This window comes from Pan troglodytes, chromosome 12 (assembly GCF_028858775.2).
Source record: "Pan troglodytes isolate AG18354 chromosome 12, NHGRI_mPanTro3-v2.0_pri, whole genome shotgun sequence".
NCBI classification, from domain to species: Eukaryota; Metazoa; Chordata; class Mammalia; order Primates; family Hominidae; genus Pan; species Pan troglodytes.
The window spans coordinates 48062-67018 of NC_072410.2; the positions used below are offsets into that span (position 1 = coordinate 48062).

General features: G+C 38.1%; 1 protein-coding gene across 1 annotated transcript in view; it reads right to left on the minus strand.

Moving 5' to 3' along the window:
* Nucleotides 1-18694, minus strand: part of LOC129143199 (MAM and LDL-receptor class A domain-containing protein 1-like) — a 52901-nt gene extending 34207 nt beyond the window's left edge. Inside the window, exon 1 of the mRNA XM_054678218.2 lies at nt 17319-18694. Coding sequence (XP_054534193.1) covers nt 17319-17333 — 15 coding nt within the window. The 5' untranslated portion in view covers nt 17334-18694. The remainder of the gene's footprint in view (nt 1-17318) is intronic.
* Between the last annotated feature and the right edge of the window lie 263 nt (nt 18695-18957).

Genomic DNA, 18957 nt, shown 5'->3' on the forward strand with positions numbered 1-18957 from the left:
GTCTTTTATCTCAGTTACGCCTGGGGTAAATATTCAAGCAATCACCTCAGCTTCATCTGTCACAAGATAAGCCTGAGTTCTATTTTTTGTTCTTGTACTCTGATGTCCAGCCACTGCCCCAGGCTCCTATTTAAGAGGATGAGTTTGTCTCAAGCAGTGCCTCAAATCAGAAATCCCTTTAAAGCATTAGGTCAGAAATTCCAGATCAAATTACATCCAGGCTTTTCCCCCTTCATGCCCAGGCATCTTACAGCAGAAGGAAATAAGCACTAGCGCCTCATGCCAGCCTCTTATGGTGTCTCCCCCTCTGGGTATATTCAGCTTGTGTCTGGTCTTCAGTGACCTGGACAGTATCCCCATAAAGTAACCATAAAACAAAATGCCAGTTACTTAATACAAAATGAAAATATAACTCTACATGTGTCTGAATATTTATGCTAGCTGTTTATCAAAATATGGTTATCAGGAAAGGAAATCTACTTGAACAAAATGAAGGATAGAAGTGTTTGCTAAGCAGATAAAGTAGAGGGAGAGAGGTCTGGAATATTCTATTGAGATAGTATCAGCAAACTAATATAGTCAGTTGTCTACCAACTAGAAAGGGATACTGTATTGACACCACAGAACTAAAAGCACAGATATAATCTTCACCATTAACAAAAGCTCTTATTAACTGTTTGACACATCATCATTTTATATAATTCAGCTACCTTCCACTGACTGCATTTAAGTTAGCATCTTTGTAATGAAATTTAAAGAGAGAATATAGGGTCCTTGATGCTATTTAGGAGATAAGCTAGAATGAATTGTCACATTTACAACTCATCTCAAGAAATTTTTAAAATATATTGTGACATTCAATAGCATGGCACTTTACACATCACTTAATCTAATGTTTCCCCAATTTGTCTTTCTTACCATCAGAATCACTAACAGCTTTTGCTAAAAATACAGATTCCTAGGATTCTCCTCTGGAGCTTTTGATATTGGTGTTTGTAGGGAATCTACATTTTTGTATAAGACTTTAGGTTTTTCTGATAATTAGGAAAATTTAAGAGCTACTAATCTAATCTAAGTTCTGTGTTAAAAAGGACAAGTGGATTCCCAGGGATATCAAGTCCTCTGCCTGATAACTGAGATGTTTTATACTTTTTCACACACATGCAAATAAAAGTCCTAGGAATATAAATTACTTGACCTGATAACTGAGATAAGAATGAATTATCAGTTCCTCTTAAATCAAATTTCTATTCAACCATGCAATGTGGGGAGAATACAATATGCATACATTTATTTATTTTATTGCTCAAAAGAAAATTTTTGCTATGTTTTCCCTAGTCTATTGAGGATTCAGTTTGTACCTTGTAGTCTCCTATAAAACCAGCTAAAGCCTACACAAAAAAAATCATTTGTAATTTAGATGAGCTCTCTCTTTATTTCTACTTCCTAAGAATCTATTCTGCTTTCTCCAGTTCCTCACATTACCTAGATTATAGTTAAAAATAATGCTGCATCTCATTGTGAACTCTCAGTGTATAAGCTCATGTGGAATCTAGGACTTCTTCCATGACAACATTTCAACACTGAAACAAAATTAATTCTAGTGCAGTCTGAAAGCCACTCAATACACAATTTATTTGTACCTGCTTTTCATCCCTTGGATTCTAAGAGGTATGCTCCAGCAATGATGCAAGCTCACGTACAGAGTTCATGAGTTACTGTAATGTAATTTAACACCATCTAAGATACTATTGTGACTTCTCCTCTCTTGATGGTCTTAGTTCACTGGCCACCTACGGGAGGTGCAGAGAAGCAACCACCTGACAAGGACATCCGTATTTGCTCTTAATTTATACCCAAGGCTGGGATGTTTCATATGATAAAAAGACCAAATACAGAATTAGTCTATATTTGGTCTGGCAATTGATCTCTGCAATAATCAAACCTCAAAGACATTCAAACCTGAAATCTAAGCTACATATTAAATAGCTTGGTTTTTAGGTTGCACGTTGCATGTTGCTGTGTATGCTGGCTTCATAGAAAATGCAAGTAGCAATGGCCATTTTTTAATAGTCATTAGCCTTGAAGCTCTCCTAGTTTTGAATCACATAGAAATAGAAATCAGATCTCACTAGATTTTTTTTTTTGAAACAGGGTCTGGCTTCATTGCCCAGGCTGAAGAGCAGGGCATGATCTTGGCTCACACCTCTGCCTCTCGGACTCAAGCCATCCTCCCACCTCAGCCTTGGAGTAGCTGGGACCACAGGCATGTGCCACCATATCCAGCTAATATTTTTATTTTTGTACAAATGGGGTTTGTCATCTTTCCCAGGCAGGCCTCAAACTCCAAGACTCAAGCAATCCACCTGCCTTGAATTCCCAAAGTACTGGGTTTACAGGTGACAGCCACTACGCCCAGCAACTAAACTTCTAAAAATCAATTTTACATAAAATTATCTAAGCGTGCAAGGAAAGATAAGAAGCCTAAGGAACCAGTGAGTTGAAGAATAAATGCAGTTTAAATCATACATGTAAATAACATGATGTGATGTGGTAGGAATCCTCTAACATGCTTTAAAGCATGAGTAAAAGGTCTTTTCTTAGAAAACTGAATCTTAGTTTAGGATATCTTTAGATAAGAGTATGAAAAGTCATATCATATTGATAAGTAAAGTGCTTCCTTTGGCTAATTTTAAGGATAGGACATTTACTTTTATATAATTCATAGGAATCTTAGACTTAAAAATAAAATTTCCCTTCTCAAATCCTTACTTTCATACTTTTTTTGCATTTCTTTCACTTTTGTGTTAATGGCCTATGTCTCAACATATTCTATTAAGCCTTCTGGAAACACATACTTTGTTTCCAGCCTCTTCAGAGAACCATCACTCCACTTCCTAGGCTTCTGAAGAAGCAGACCCAAGCTTATGGTTATTACATATTTCTAAATCTAGGTGACCAAGAAAAATTGATACTTTTCCCATCATACCTTTAAGTTAATAATCAGGTGTATGCTGAGAGGTAAAGACCCAAGAGTGTTGGTTGTCTAATTGTGCAGCTGTATAAACAAATCTTAATGCTTGAAAATATTCAAAGGTTATTCTCACATTGATTGTTGGTAACTATGTGTAACAACATGAAAAGAAAAAAAATCAAAGAATTACGTCTGAGGATAATACACAATCTCTAAGGGTAAGAAGAGCAACAAAAATTCTGCTTCAATTACTACTGAAATAATATATTTATCCTGTAAAATCTATGGTGGCTGGTTGTAAAAATTAGGCATTAGCAAACTGATAAAGACTTTTTAATGAAAACATTATGAAACATAGCTTTTAAAAAGTTAAATACACCCACACCAGTTTTTCACATTCTTTGGGCTGCTTTAATGCTGCAATTAAATAATTTATTTAGTTGTGACATAGATCCTATGTTCCATGGAGTCTACCATTCATAAAGATGCAATGTAAGGTAACAAAAATATAAATTGTGTGTGTGTGGGGGGGAGAAGTCAAGAGTATTTTTATGTGACAGAAGTTAAGTTGTTATCAGTGTAAAATAGTCTGTTACAAATACAGGACTCTGTATGTTAGTTTCACTAACCAGAAAGAAATAAATTACAGCAGATACACACACACACACACAAAAAGGGAAAAGAAACAAAGCTTAGCACCACAGAAAACCACCAAACTAGAGAGATAAAGAATAAGAAAGGAAGAAGTGAACAAGTAATCTAAAAAACAACTAATGAAATGGTAGAAGGAAGTCCTAATTTATCAATAATAAACTTGAATAGAAGTGGATTAAACTCTAATTAAAAGATATAAAGTGGATAAATGGATTCAGATAGCAAAACCCACCTATATGCTGCCTACATGATACTTACCTCACTATTAAAGACAAATAGACTGAAAGTGAAGAGATGGAAAAATATATTTTATGCAAACAAATGAAAAGCAAGCAGGAGTAGCCACAGTCATGTCATATTTTAAAAAGCTTTAAATAAAAAAACTATATAAAAAAGAATGTCACTGTATAATGAAATGATAAAAGGCCCAATTCAATAAGAGGACATAACATATATATCACTTAGGTGTAACTATATATGTACCCAACACCAGAACAACCAGATATATAAAGCAAATATTAGATTTAAAGGTAGAGATAGGCTGCAATACAATATTAGTAGGAAATTTCAACACTCCACTTTAAAAATGGACAGATTATATGAAGAGAAAATCAACCAAAAAATGACAGACTCAAACTATACCATAGACCAAATGGACCTAGCAGGTAAAGAAGATCTCACCTGATATGGTTTGGCTGTATATCCCCACCCAAATCTCATCTTGATTATAGCTCCCATAATTCATACAAGTTGTGGGAGGGAATCAGTTGGAGATAATTGAATCATGGGGGCAGTTTCCCCCATAGTGTTCTTGTGGTAGTGAATACGTCTAACACGATCTGATGGTTTTATAAGGGGGAACCCTTTCACTTGGTTCTCAATTCTATTTTGTTTGCTACCATGTAAGATGTGCCTTTCGCCTTCCATCATGATTGGGAGACCTCCCCAGCCACGTGGAACTATGAGTCCACTAAACCTCTTTTTCTCTGTAAATTACCCAGTCTCGGGTATGTCTTTATCAGCAGTATGAAAACAGACAAATACATCATCCAACAGCTGCAGAATACAAATTATTCTCAACTGTACACCAAACATTCTCTAGGACCAATCATACATTATGACACATAATAAGTCTTAACAAACTTAAGAAGACAGATATCATATGAAGTATCTTTTCTGATTACAGTGATATAAAGCCAGAAATCAACAACAGGAAAGCCCTTGGAAATTTTATAAAAACATGGAAATTAAATAGCATGCACCCAAGAAATCAATAGGTCTCATTAAGACATTAATAGGAAAATTTCAAAAGTCACTGAGACAAGTAAGAATGAAAATCCAACATACCCAAACCTATGGAACGTAGCAAAAGCAGTTCTAAGAGGGAAATTTATAGCAATAAAAGCCTACACCAAAAAAGAAGAAAGATTTTCAAATCACAAAGGAAAATTATACACTTCAAGTAACTAGAACATCAAAAACAAACTAAACTCAAAATTGGTAGAAGGAAGGAAATAATAAAGCTCACAGCAGATATAAATGAAACAGACACTAAAAAATATTTCAAAAGATAAATAAGACAAAGTGTAAAGGTAAAACTGACAAACTTTTAGCTAAACTAAGACAAAAAGAGAGAAAATTCAAATAAATAAAAGATGAAAAAGGAGACATTACAACTGATACACCACAGAAATATAAGGGATTGTAAGACATTACTCATAACTATATGCCAACAAATTTGATAATGTAGAATAAAATGAATAAATTTCTGCACACATACAACTACCAAGATTAAATTGTGAGGAAATATAACATCTGAACACATCAATAATGATATAAAACATCTTCCATCAAAACAACAACAACAACAACCAACACCCAGGACCTGATGTCTTCACTGCTGAATTCTACCAAACAGTTAAAGAATAACTACCAATTCTCCACAAACTTTTCCACAAAAGTAACGAGGAAGGAATACTTCCATACTCATCTTATGAGGCTCGCAATATCCTGATTCTAAAACCAGACAAAGACATGCACAAAATGAAAATATCAGGCCAATATTCCTGAAGAACATAGTTACAAAAATTCTCAACAAGATACAAGTGAACTGACTTCGACAGCACACTAAAAAGAGTATTCACTATAATCAAGTGGGATTCATCCCAGGGATGAAAGGATGGCTTAACATGCACAAATCAGTAAATATGATACACCACCACAATAGAAAGAAAAACAAAAACCATGTGATCATTTCAACAGATGCAAAAAGAACACTTGACAAAAGTCAACATTCCTTTATGATAAAAACTGTCAAGAAAGTAGGTATAGGAGTGTACCTCAACGCAGTAAAGGCCATATGTGACAAACCCACAGCTAACATCTTATTTATGGTGAATAGTTAAATGCTTTTCCTCTATGATATGGAAGAAGATAAGGATGTCAACTTCTACCACTTCTATTTAGCATAGTACTGGAGGTCAGAGCCAGAGCAATTCGACAAAAGAAATAAATAAGAGGGATCCAAACTGGAAAGAAGGAAGTCAGATTGTTTCTTTTTGTAGAAAATGTGATCTCACATACATATATATACATCTATATATATGATCATATAGATATATATGATCTCTCTCTCTTTAGGGTTCTTTCTATATATACTTATATAGAGTGAGAACCCTAAAGACTTGACCAAAAACTACTAGAAATAATAAATAAATTCAGTAAAGTTGTAGTATACAAAATCAACACCGAAAATTCAGTGGTGTTTCTATACACTAATAGTGAACTATCTGAAAAAGTCATCAAGAAAGGAATTCCATTTACAATAGCTACCAAGAAATCTGCAGATAAATGTAATCAAGGTCGTGAAAGATCTCTACAATGAAAACTATAACACAGTGATGGAAAAATTTATGATACACAAAAAATGGACATTATATACTCATGGAATGGAAGAACTGATACTATTGAAATGACCATACTAACAAAATGTCCTACAGATTCAATGCAATCCCTATCAAAATACCAATGAAATTCTTCAGAGAAATAGAAAAAAATACCCTAAAATTTGTATGAAACCAGAAAAGACCCCAAATAACCAAAGCAATCCTGTGCAAAAATAACAAAGCTGGAGGCACCACACTACCTGACTTCAAAATATACTACAAAGCCATAGTAAGCAAAACAGCATGGCACTGCCATAAAGCAAACACATAGACCAATGGAAGAGAATATACAGCTCAGAAATAAATTCTCATACCTAAAGTCAACTGATTTTCAAAAAAGGAGTCAAGAGCACACACAGGGGTAAAGACAGTCTCTTCATTAAATGGTACTGAGAAGATTGGATATCTAATGTGGGATAATGAAATTAGACCCCTATGTTTTACCTTATACAAAAATCAACTCAAATGCAATTAAATACCTAAAGGTAAGATTGAAAACTATGAAAAACTACTAGAAGATAACATGTGGGAAATTCTCTATAACTTTGGGTTGTACAAGGATTTTTTAAATGAGACGTCAAAAGCACAGGCAACAAAAGCAAAAATAGATAAATGGGGTTTCATCAAACTAAAATGCTTTTGCACAGCAAAGGAAACTTAACAGAGTGAAAAAACAACTTACAGAATGGGATACAATATTTGCAAACTATACATCTGCTAAGGAGTTAATGCCCAGATTATATAAGAAACTTAAACAACTCAACAGCAAAAACATAAATAACTTATTTAAAAATGGGCAAAACTGGGAGGCTGAGGCAGGTGGATTGCCTGAGGTCAGGAGTTTGAGACCAGCCTGACCAATATGGTGAAATCATTTCTCTACTAAAAATATAAAAATTTAGCCAAACATGATGGCGTGTGCCTGTAACCCCAGCTACTCAGCAGGCTGAGGCAGGGGAATTGCTTGAACCAGGGAGATGGAGGTTGCCGTGAGCCCCGATTGCACCACTGCACTCCAGCTTGGGCAACAGAGCAAGACTCCTTCTCAAAAAAAAAAAAAAAAGGACAAAATAAACTAAAAGACATGCCACAAGAGAAAATATAGAAACGGTCAAGACGAATATATAATAAAATCATGTTCAACATCACTAACCATCAGGGAAATGCAAATCAAAACCACAATGACATACCAGTTCACCCATTAGAATGGCTATTACCAAAAAGGTAAAAGATAACAAGAGTTGGCAAGGAAGTGGAGAAAAGGGAACACTTACACACTGTTGATGGGATTGTAAACTAGTACAACCATTAAGCAAAACTTTATAGAAGTTCGCTAAAAAATAAAAAAAAACAAAAAAAACCAATCATTCGATCACATAACCCAGCAATCCCACTACTGGGTATATATCCATAGGAAATGAAATCATTGTGTTTGAAAAATATCTGCACTCTTATGTTTACTGTAGCACTATTTCTAATAATCAGATATGGAATCAACCTATGTGTCTAAAAACAAACAAGTGAATTATATATATATAATATATATATATTATAGGGTTAGGGTTAGGGTTAGGGTTAGTGGTGATGGGTGAGGAACAGAACATCATTTACATATATAAAGAACAGCATGCTGTTTTCTTCCTTGAAGAGGAGCTGACCCTCCTCCCTGCTTGGCCATCATGCTTAGCCATGGGCCTGAGCTTGGTTGATGGTAGGGAACAAAAAGAATATGGGCCATCTGATCACATGGCTCTGGCTTTGAGCCCCAGCTGTGCTACTTAGTAGCTGTGTGATCTTGGGAAGCCACTTCACTTCTCTGAGCTTCATTTTTCTCCCATGCAAGATGGAGATAACAATTTTCTTGTAACTCAACTCTATCTTTATCACTTAGTGAATCTTACCTAAATCCACATCTTCAATTTTTTTAATTTTTAATTAAGGTAAGATTTACATGCAGTAAAATGTATACGTTTTAGAGTGTAGTTCTGTGAGTTTTGACAAATGCATACAGTTGTGTAACCACATCACAATTGAGATACAGAGCAGCTCCATCACTCCCCAAAATTCACAACCCTCCCCAAACCTCCTTGCAGTCAGCAACCCCCATCTCTGCCCCAGGCAACCTCAGATCTGATTTCATCACTAAGGATTAGTTTTGCCTAGAGTGTCGTATAAATTGCATCATACATATGTACTTTTTTACATCTGACTTCTTTCACTCATCATGTTGTTACATGGACCTGTAGTTTGTTTCTGTTGAAGAACAATATTCCATTGTATAGATGGACCACCATTTGTCATCTATTCACAATCCATGCACATTGGGTTGTTTCCGTTTGAGGGTTATAATGGCTACAGCCGCAATGAACATTATTTTGCAAGTTTTTCAGTAGACAAATGATTTTATTTCTGTTGGGTAAATAGGAATGCAATGGCTGAGTTGTATCGTATGTATATATTGAAATTCTGTAGAAACTACCTGTTTTCCAAAGGAGTTGTACAATTTTCCATGTCCCCCATAATATATGAGGGTTTTGGTTGTTCTGCATCCTGGGAACATTTAGCATTGTCAGTCTTTTAAAATTTTAGTCATTCTAGTGTGAAATGGTATCTCATTGTGGTTTTAACTTGCATTTTTCTAATGGCTAATGATGTTGAGTACTTATGTGTTTATTGGTCATTTGGAAAATCTATTTTGTGAAGTGCCTGTTCAAGCCTTTTGTGTGTCTGCAATTTTTACTAGCGAGTTTATTTCTTCTTATTTAAACCTCACTCTGGGCTCCGGACAAATATATCAATGGAATTCTTCATACTGCTGCTTGTATGTTTCGAAAGGACCTCAGCTGAACATAAAGGTAAACTTACAATTTTCTCTCTCACTCTTCCCCCCTCCACTTTCAGTCCTTGGCCTCCACCGCTGACACATTCTCTCATCATCCACACAGTGGCACAGACCAGAAACCTAGGCAGCTTTCCTGATACCTCTTCTCATCTGTTTCCCTACTCCCACCCAATCCATCGTGTTTCCTCCTGCCTATTTCTTGAACCCAATCAATTCCCCCAAATTCCTCCATCTCCACCATTGCCTAAGCCACCATGGTCTCTCACTTGCATTACTGCAATAGCCTCCTTTCTGTCTTTCTTCTTTCTTTCTTTTTTTTTTTTATTTTGGAAAGGAAGTCTCTGTCACCTAGGCTGGAGTGCAGTGGCGCAGTCTAGGCTCACTGCAACCTCAGCCTCCCAGGTTCAAGCAATTCTCCTGCCTCAGCCTCCCAAGCAGCTGGGATTATAGGTGCTCACCACCACAACCCGCTAATTTTTGTATTTTTAGTAGAGACGGGGTTTCACCGTGTTGGCCAGGCTGATCTCGAACTCCTGGCCTCAAGTAATCTGCCCACCTCAGCCTCCCAAAGTGCTGGGATTACAGGCGCGAGCCACCACACCCAGCCAATAGCTTCCTTTCTAACAAGTCTTGTTCCCTTCAGGCTGTACTCCATGTACCAATCAGTGTCAGGCCTTTCGAAAACACAGATGTGATTGTAAGACTCTCTTATCCAAATCCTTAATGGCAGCCCATAACTCTTAACATAATTATTTGTTCCTTAATGTGATCTGTAAGACGAGCCATGCCCCAGCCAGACAGTTGTCTTCGAGCCGTGGTTCTAGGCTCCTTGTGTCTCAGGGCCTTTGCACAGACTGACCTGTGTTTGCAACACTCCTTCTCTCATCTTCACCTCACTAACTCCTGCTCATTCTTCACATTGCAGTTCAAATTTCACTTCCTCCAAGAAGTCTGCCCTGTTCAGAGACAAGAATAGGAATGCTCTACACTTCTTTCATAGACTTATCTTATAATGATGTATTTCTGGGACTATTCAAAGTATGTTTCTCTCACTAGACTAATAAGCTCTGTGGGGAACGAATCTGTTTCGTTTGTGGTGCGTCCGGGTACCTAACACCAGGAGCAGCTACGTAACATGAGGCCCAGGGCAAAATGAAAATGCAGTGCTTCTGTTCAAAGAGCAGGAAAAAGTGTCATTGAAGGTGCTCAAACATACAGTGTTTTCCTTTCTTCTGTGTTCTCTCTCACTTGACTTGTCATGGTATTTTTATTTGCTATTTAATGTCATGCTAAGTTAAAAAACAAATTTAAGGCTGGGTGCAATGGCTCACGCATGTAGTCCCAGCACTTTGAGAGGCTGAGGTGGGCGGATCATGAGGTCAGGAGTTCGAGACAAGCCTGGACAACATAGTGAAACCCCATCTCTACTAAAAATACAAAAAATTAGCTGGGCATGGTGGCGGATGCCTGTAATCCCAGCTACTCGGGAGACTGAGGCAGGAGAATGGCTTGAATGTGGGAGGCAGAGGTTGCAGTGAGAAAAGATTATGCCATTGCACTCCAGCCTGGGTGACAGAGCGAGACTCCATCTAAAAAAAATAAGATAAAATAAAATAAAAAATAAATTTAAATTATCGTGACTTTTTAACATTTGTTTTTATATTGTAGGATGCAAGGTATAAATGAAAATATTAGCATTGACCTCATATGTAGAATCAACACAATTACACAGTTCACATTCCATAGCTCATCCATGTGTATGTATTTCATTCTTGCTAAAACAGTAGATACGCTGCACAAAACTAGCTCAGCTCTTTCTATCTCACTTCCTGACACCCACACACACCAGCAACACTCCCTACCTTGGGATCATGGACACTAAGGAAGGACTGAAAGGACAGGAGCTATAGGCTGCTCTCTCTTCCCCTTTCCTTGTTCCATACAAGTACTAACGAGGCCAGGCCCTGCTTAGCTTCTGAGACGAGATTGGGCACCCTCAGGGCACTGTGGCCATAGTGTCCTGCCATTTCCTTTCATGTCATCTCAACACGGGGGTCGGTTAGCACAGGGAAGTAACTCCAATTAGAGGATACAACAGAGCTCCTCAGTCATTTGTGTCTCTTCAAATGTCATTGCCTTCTTTCTGTGTACAAGCACATTCTGGTTTCAGTGGAAAGTGAGGCCTCTCCAGTTGGTTAGTGCCCCACTCACTCAGTCACTGACTAACAACCCTGCCTCTACTCACAGCATGCTGAGTTTCCTGCACATCCCACAGCATGGCTCCCCAGAGGCATGGAGAAGATTATGTGAATGGGGCGGCAGGGAATGGCGGCCACACACATCACATGTGGCTCCTCTGCTCCTGTGCATGCCCCCTTGTCCTACAGGACTTCGCTGACAAAACAGAAGTGTAGAGATATCGTTATTAATGTGACAGCAGAGTGTTAAACCGAATGTGGGGCACTTTCAAGTGCATGACACTATGCAACTGACTTTGCAGGACTCAGAAAGTGGCCCTGCCTAGCACATGGCCACATAGCAGATGCTAATCAATGTGTTAAGTAAAGGAATGAAGGGTTGTCACCTGATAGAAGATAAACAGTTCTTCTGGTTTTGATACAAACTAAAGGCCTCTCTCCTCCATCACCTTGGAGATCCCACATAAATATCAGAGGGGCACCACTGCCTGTGATTGCCTATCTTTCTGGAGAGGAGAGAGACAGTTGCTCTAATATGTCAGAGCAAGAGTGAGAGGGAGGGTATGAGGGGAAGCTGACAAGGCTTATCTGTGAATTAATCACCGCACTTTGCATGTACTGCAGGTCACACCTTGTATCCTATGCTCTTAAGACATGGTCCAAGTGTGAACTAAGCTCATAGCTCACTGCCTTCATCCACCTCCATCGCCGCTCCAGAAGAGAGTTTGAGTTGCTACTTCATTAGCAGAAGGCCTCTGGACCCATCCTGGAGGGGTCCAGGAGCAGAGAGAGCAGCTCAGTCAAGGTTAGAGCCACAGGTTGCTGGACCTTCTCAAATTCCTCATGTACTGCCTTGATTTTCATCACATGCAGAAAGATCTCTGAGAATCACAAAGCCCAAGAGCCAGGAGACCTGGGTTCAAAATCTGGCTTTGTGTGAGCCTGGGCAAGTGATATCTTCTCTCTGGGCCTCATTATCTGCTCCATTAAATAAGAAAAGGAACTAGTTAAGTGGCCTAAAAGCAATGTTTCCCAGGAGCTCTGATGTCTCAGGAATTGCACTGGTCGGGACAGGGGAGATTCTCCCCAGCTTCAGTCAGCAGTAATAATAATAACAGGAGGCTGGGTGCAGTGGCTCACGCCTGTAATCTCAGCACTTTGGGAAGCCAAGGGGGTTGGATCACAAGGTCAGGAGATCGAGACAATCCTGGCCAACATGGTGAAACCCTCTCTCTACTAAAAATACAAAAATTAGCTGGGCATGGTGGTGTGTGCCTGTAGTCCCAGCTACTTGGGAGGCTGAGGCAGGAGAATCACCTGAACCTGGGAGGTGGAGGTTGCATGAGCCAAGATTGCACCACTGCACTCCAGCCTGGCAACAGAGTGAGGCTCCGTCTCAAATAATAATAATAATAGGAAACATTTACAGAGTACCCACTGCCCCAGGTGCCATCATAAATGCTTCGCATTCACTCATGCAGTAGTCACAATATTCCTATGACATGGGTTTCAACTTCTATGCCCATCATCAGATGAGAAACTGAAGTGCTGAATGTCTAAGTGACTACTCAAGGTCACACAGCTAGTAAATGACAAGGCAAGGATTCGAGCCTTTGTAGTCTGGCTCTAGGGTGTGTCTGCTTAACTACACTGTTCCCATTGTTTTACCTCCCTCCCTCCCACCAACCCATCCATTCACCCACCCATTCATCCAAACATCCACCCATACATCCATCCATCTGCCCACCCACCTATGCATCCATCTCAAGTTTCATGTAAGAGTTTATTTAATAAAGGAATTCTGAAGAATTATAAAAAATAAAAACTTGAAAACTACTCAAGATTGCTATTTAAACTGCAAAAGTCCTCAGGGGTGGGGTTCTATGACTCACATTGCACTTAGAATAAAGAGAAATTCTTTTTATACAATATAAGTTCCTGCAGAATGCAGACACTTTCTACTTCTCCAGCCTCTTTTCAACTCCTCTCCTACTAGCTTCTGTATTTAAGCCACATTAGACCTTTCTTCAGTTTTTTATATAGACTTTGTTGCATCACACCTCAGAGATTCTGTGCATGTTCTTCCTCCTGCCTAGAAAAGATCGTCCCTCCACTTTCGCCAACTAATCCCTGTTCAACTTTTCATCTCAGCAGGAGGCCCATTCTCTTTGGCAATCCTCTGGTCTCCAGCCCATTTATTATATACTCACATGTCAACATGTACTTCGTACAGCATGTAACACAATTGCACTTTTATATTTTAACAAATTATATTTCCCATATTGAACTGTAAGTCTCCTGAAAGGAGGAATTTTGTTCTTGCTCATCATCAACTTTTTCAACATCCAGTGCACCATTTAGAACTTAGATGTAGTCAATACAGGTTTGTGGAATGAAAGAGGAAAAGAAAGAATTAATATTCCTTTAAATTAGGATGGCAAAGATCGTATATAGAAAATTGGCTAAGTTGTGGTCCATTCATATTTGCTCCCAATTAAGGAGCACAGCTATGAAAAGGAAGGCTTCAAATTAATAACCAAGAGATTTTTTAAAAAAGAAAACTGGCCAGGTACTGTGGCTTATGTCTGTAATAGCAGCATGTTGGGAGGCCAAGGCAGGATTACTTGAGCCCAGAAATTCCAGACCAGCCTGAGAATTTGGCAAAACTCTGTCTCTACAAAAAATACAAAAATTAGCCAAGTTTGGTGGCATGTGCCTGTAGTACCAGCTACTTGGGAGGCTGAGGTGGAAGAATAGCTTGAGTCTGGGAGGTCAAGGCTGCAATGAGCTGTGATCGCACCACTGCACTCAAGCCTGGGTGGTACAGTAAGACCCTGTCTCAAAAAAAAAAAAAAAAAGAAAAATCACTAAGCAAAATAAGACATGTGAAGGATCATGTCAAAGGTAAGAAAAATTAGGGGAACATTAAAAGCTTTCTTCCCAAGCCACTAAATCAACTTGACTAACAAAATTACCACTTGATTTAGCATTAGAAAATTACATTACATATCAAACATAAACCCATTAATCAAATACTAAAGAAATTTCTGAGTTAAATGGTATAATGTCAGCTTATGCCAGAGCTGACCTTGAAAGATTGTTCAAATATGGCTCAGTGTGATTGAAAGTTCTGTGTGAATACGTTTTTGGAAAGATCCAACAGCAACACCTTAGTGTATGTTTTTGAAATAAAATGTATCTGAGTAGCAGCAAAGTTATCCATTTCTTCTAGGTCCTCCAATTTGTTGGCATAAAATTGTTCATAATAATCCCTTATGACCATTTTTATTTCTGAGGTATCTATTGCAATGTCTCCACTTTCATTTCTGATTTTATTTATTTGAGTCTGCTTTTTTAAGTGAATCTAGCTAGGAGTTTGTAGATTTTATTTTTTCAAAGAACCAACTTTTGATTTTATTTATATTTTCTATAGTTTTACTATACTACATTTTATTTGCTTCTATTCTGATCTTCATTATTTCCTTCCTTTTGCTCACTTTGGGTTTAGTTTGTTCTTTCTTTAGCTCCTTGGGGCATAGTGTTAGTCTACTTATTTAGATCTTTTTCCTTTTTTAATCTAGGCATTTATTGCTATAAACTTCTCTCTTAGAACTGACTTTGCTGCATACTGTAGGTTTTGATACATTGTGTTTCCATTGTCATTAATCTCAAAATATTTTTTAATTTCCCTCTTGATTTCTTCTTTGACCCATTAGTTCATCATAAGCATGTTGTTTAATTTCCACATATTTGTAAATTTTCCAAGATTCCTCCTGTTATTGATTTTTAGCTTCACACTACTGTGGTTGGAAACAATACTAGACATGATTTCAATCTTTTTGAATTTGTTAAGGTTTATTTTGTGGCCTAACATATGGTCTATCCTGGAGAATGTTCTATGTATGCTAGAGAAGAATGTATATTCTGCTGTTGTTGGATGTATGTAGGTCTGATAGGTCCATTTGGTCTGAAGTATAGTTCAAATTTATTGTTGTCTTGTTAATTTTTTGTCTGGTTGATCTCTCCATTGTTGCAAGTGGAGTACTGAAGTCCCCTATTAGTGTTATATTGCTGTATATTTCTTCCTTCATGTCCACTAATATTTGCTTTACATATTTAAGTGCTTCAATTTTGGATGCATGTATGTTTACAATTGTTATGTCCTCTTGATAAGATGACCTCTTTATCATTAAATCATGACCTTCTTTGTCTCTTGGAACAGCTTTTTATTGGAAGTCTGTTTTATCTGATATAAGTATAGGCATCCTTGCTCTCTTTTGGTAACTGTCTGTTTTCATGGAATATCTCCTTCTATCCCTTTACTTTCAATATATGCCTATTCTTAAAGTTTAAAAATGGGTCTCTTGTAGGCAGCATCTAGTTGGATCTTGTTGTTGATCCACTCAGCCATTCTATATCTTTTGATTGGACAGTTTAGCCCATGTACCAGCAAGGTTATTATTGATAGTAAAAGACTTACTCCTGCCATTTGGCTAATTGTTTTCTGGTTACTTTGTAGATAATTTGTTCTCTTCTTCCTCTATTGTTGTCTACCTTTGTGGTTTGGTGGTTTAGTTTTCTGCTTTGTGGTTACAATATTGTTTTTTAAATATTCAACATGAATACACTTTCTTGTTTGGATAACGTGTAAAACGTCTACAAGGAGGGATAGATAATAAGTTTTCCCTTCAGAATGCACTGCTTTGCCTGGGATGAGGAATAATTTATAATGGTAACTGTTGCTGGTTAAAATTTGGCTCCTACCCACATTCATGCAAACTCAGCGTTCTAGATTAAAAGAGATTTAAGAGACTTGCCAAGCAAATGCATGGCATCCTTAGATGTATCCTGATTTGAATAAAACAGCTATAAATAATAATATTTTGGGGATTATTGAAAAATTTGACTATAGATTAGTTTTCAGGTGATATTGGAGAATTAATGTTATTATTGTTAGGTATGTTAGCACGGTCATGCAGCAATGTGTCTTTCTTTTTAAGAGATGCATACAAAAATATTTGGGTGTGAAATGTTCTTGTGCTATAATTTGCTTTAAAATTCTTCAGAAAAAAAGATAAGCAAAATAGAAAAACAAGATAATGGGTACATGTTATCTATTTCTTATTCTCCCTATTTTTTTGTGTGTTCAATTTTTAAAAGAAATTTACTCCATACATATATCCCACCCCCTCCACTAAGGACCCCCAAACTATAAATTGCTGTGAATATAAGAAAAAGTGAAACAATTCTATGATTGTGAGAGAAAGTCAACACTGTAGGAAAAAGAGAGCCCAGGATTTGGGCTAAAAATCATTAATCTGACCCTGATCAACCCTGTGGCCTTCAGCAGTAACTCAGCCTCTCAGGCCTTTGATTTGTTCATGTGTAAAATGAGGGTCATTGTCATTTAGACAACGACCTTCAGGGTATGTTTTAATGTTAAAATTCAGAGTCCTTCCATATCAGATAAGCATCAACTATTCAATAGTTTATGCTGAAGAGTACAGGGGACCAAGAGACCACCCAAATGGGTTCATGAGCCCTTCATGCCACTTCTTTGTTGGGTCACTTTGGGCACCTCACTAAATGTTTCTGAGCTAGGTCCTCTGCACCTTGCTTGTCTATCATCAAAGGGTCACTGTGAGACTATAATAATATAAGAGGAAAGAAATCGTGATTATTAAGGCATATGCTGAACCACATACCTCCATTGGCAACATTAAACTTCACTCCAAACTCTCCCCCTGGTCCTCCAGGGCAGTGGCTGGCTGTTAGAATGATTCCACCAGCTGCCTTGATCTTCCTGATAATGCAGGAGACCGCAGGTGTAGACAAGATGCCATTCTGTCCAGTAATCAGTCGTCCAATCTAAACCATCCAAAAAAAAAAAAAATCAATCCAGTTGCTTGGGATTAAAGGCATTTCAACAGGAAAGTGCCCCAGGCTCTGTTAACATACAGCCAATCACTTGATAAAAGAAACAGAGTAGGCTTTAGATTAGGGGAGGCAGGGTAGGGGGAGCACTGACATTGTCTCTCCTATCTAATGTCTCTAAGACCATTTGGTGCACCTGCATCTAGTAGTCAATTATTAACCTGTAAATAGGATATGCCTCACTGATCTTCAGTCGTTTGAAACATCTGCTTCTGATAATCGAGGGGTTAGCTTGAATCACACAAGAAGTTCTTAGTTTGCTACTGACTCAGAAACTATGCATATGAACATGCTAGAGATTACAAGAAAAAAGAAATGGAGTGCTTCTCTGCTTCTTCTGCTTCCTGTAACTTAGAACAAGCTCAGAGAGCAAGGGGACTGATTTACTACAACCTCATCATCTGTAGGCATATTTTAACTGTAATCTTCAGGAATGACTTTTCTCCTGAAAGTAGGAATTCTCTTTCTGCTGTTAAGTGACAGCATGTGCTGGAGACATTGGAGAAATTACCCAGTCATGCTAAGCAGAGATCTGGAGGTCATCCATGGATGCAGCCAGATTCTTTCTAGAGCTACAAAACTGACTTTCTAAAAAGTCAGCAACACAGGGCTGAAGAACATTTATTGCTACACCTTGTTTTAAAATTGGATTCAATATCATCCAATCTAGTAGTTCTCAATATTTCTACAAAATAGAATCACTTATGAAGCTTTTCAAAATCCTAGTACTCAAACTGCATTCTAGACTGATGATATTGCAATCTCTGGGGTTGAGAGCCCAGCATTAGTAGTTTTAAAGCTCCACAGATGATCCCAATGTTCAGCCAAGCTCGGTAATATAGCCCCCTTGTTACTCAAAGGGCTGGCAGCATGGGCATCACCTGCAAGCTTGATAGAAATGCAGAACCTCAGCTGGGCATGGTGGCTCCACCTAAAATCCCAGCACTTTGGGAGGCTGAGGTGGGCAGATCACTTGAGCTCCAGAGTTCGAGACCAGCCTGGCCAATGTGGTGAAACCCTATTTCTACTAAAAATACAAAAATTAGCTGAGCATGGTGGTGCACCCCTGTAGTCCCAGCTACTCCGGAGGCTGAGGTGGGAGAATTGCTTGAACCTGGGAGGCAGAGGGTGCAGTGAGCTAAGATGGCATCACAGCACTCCAGCCTTGGCTACAGAGTGAGATTCTGTCTGAAGGAAGGAAGGAAGGAAGGAAGGAAGGAAAGGAAGGAAGGAAGGAAGGAAGGAAAGAAAGAAAGGAAGGAAGGAAGGAAAGAAAGAAAGAAAGGGAAAGAAAGAAAGAGAAAGAAAAAGAAAGAGAAAGAAAGAAAGAGAAAGAAAAAAGAAAAAGAAAGAAATAGAAAGAAAAAGAAAGAAAGAGAAAGAAAGAAATGCAGAACCTCAAGGCCCACC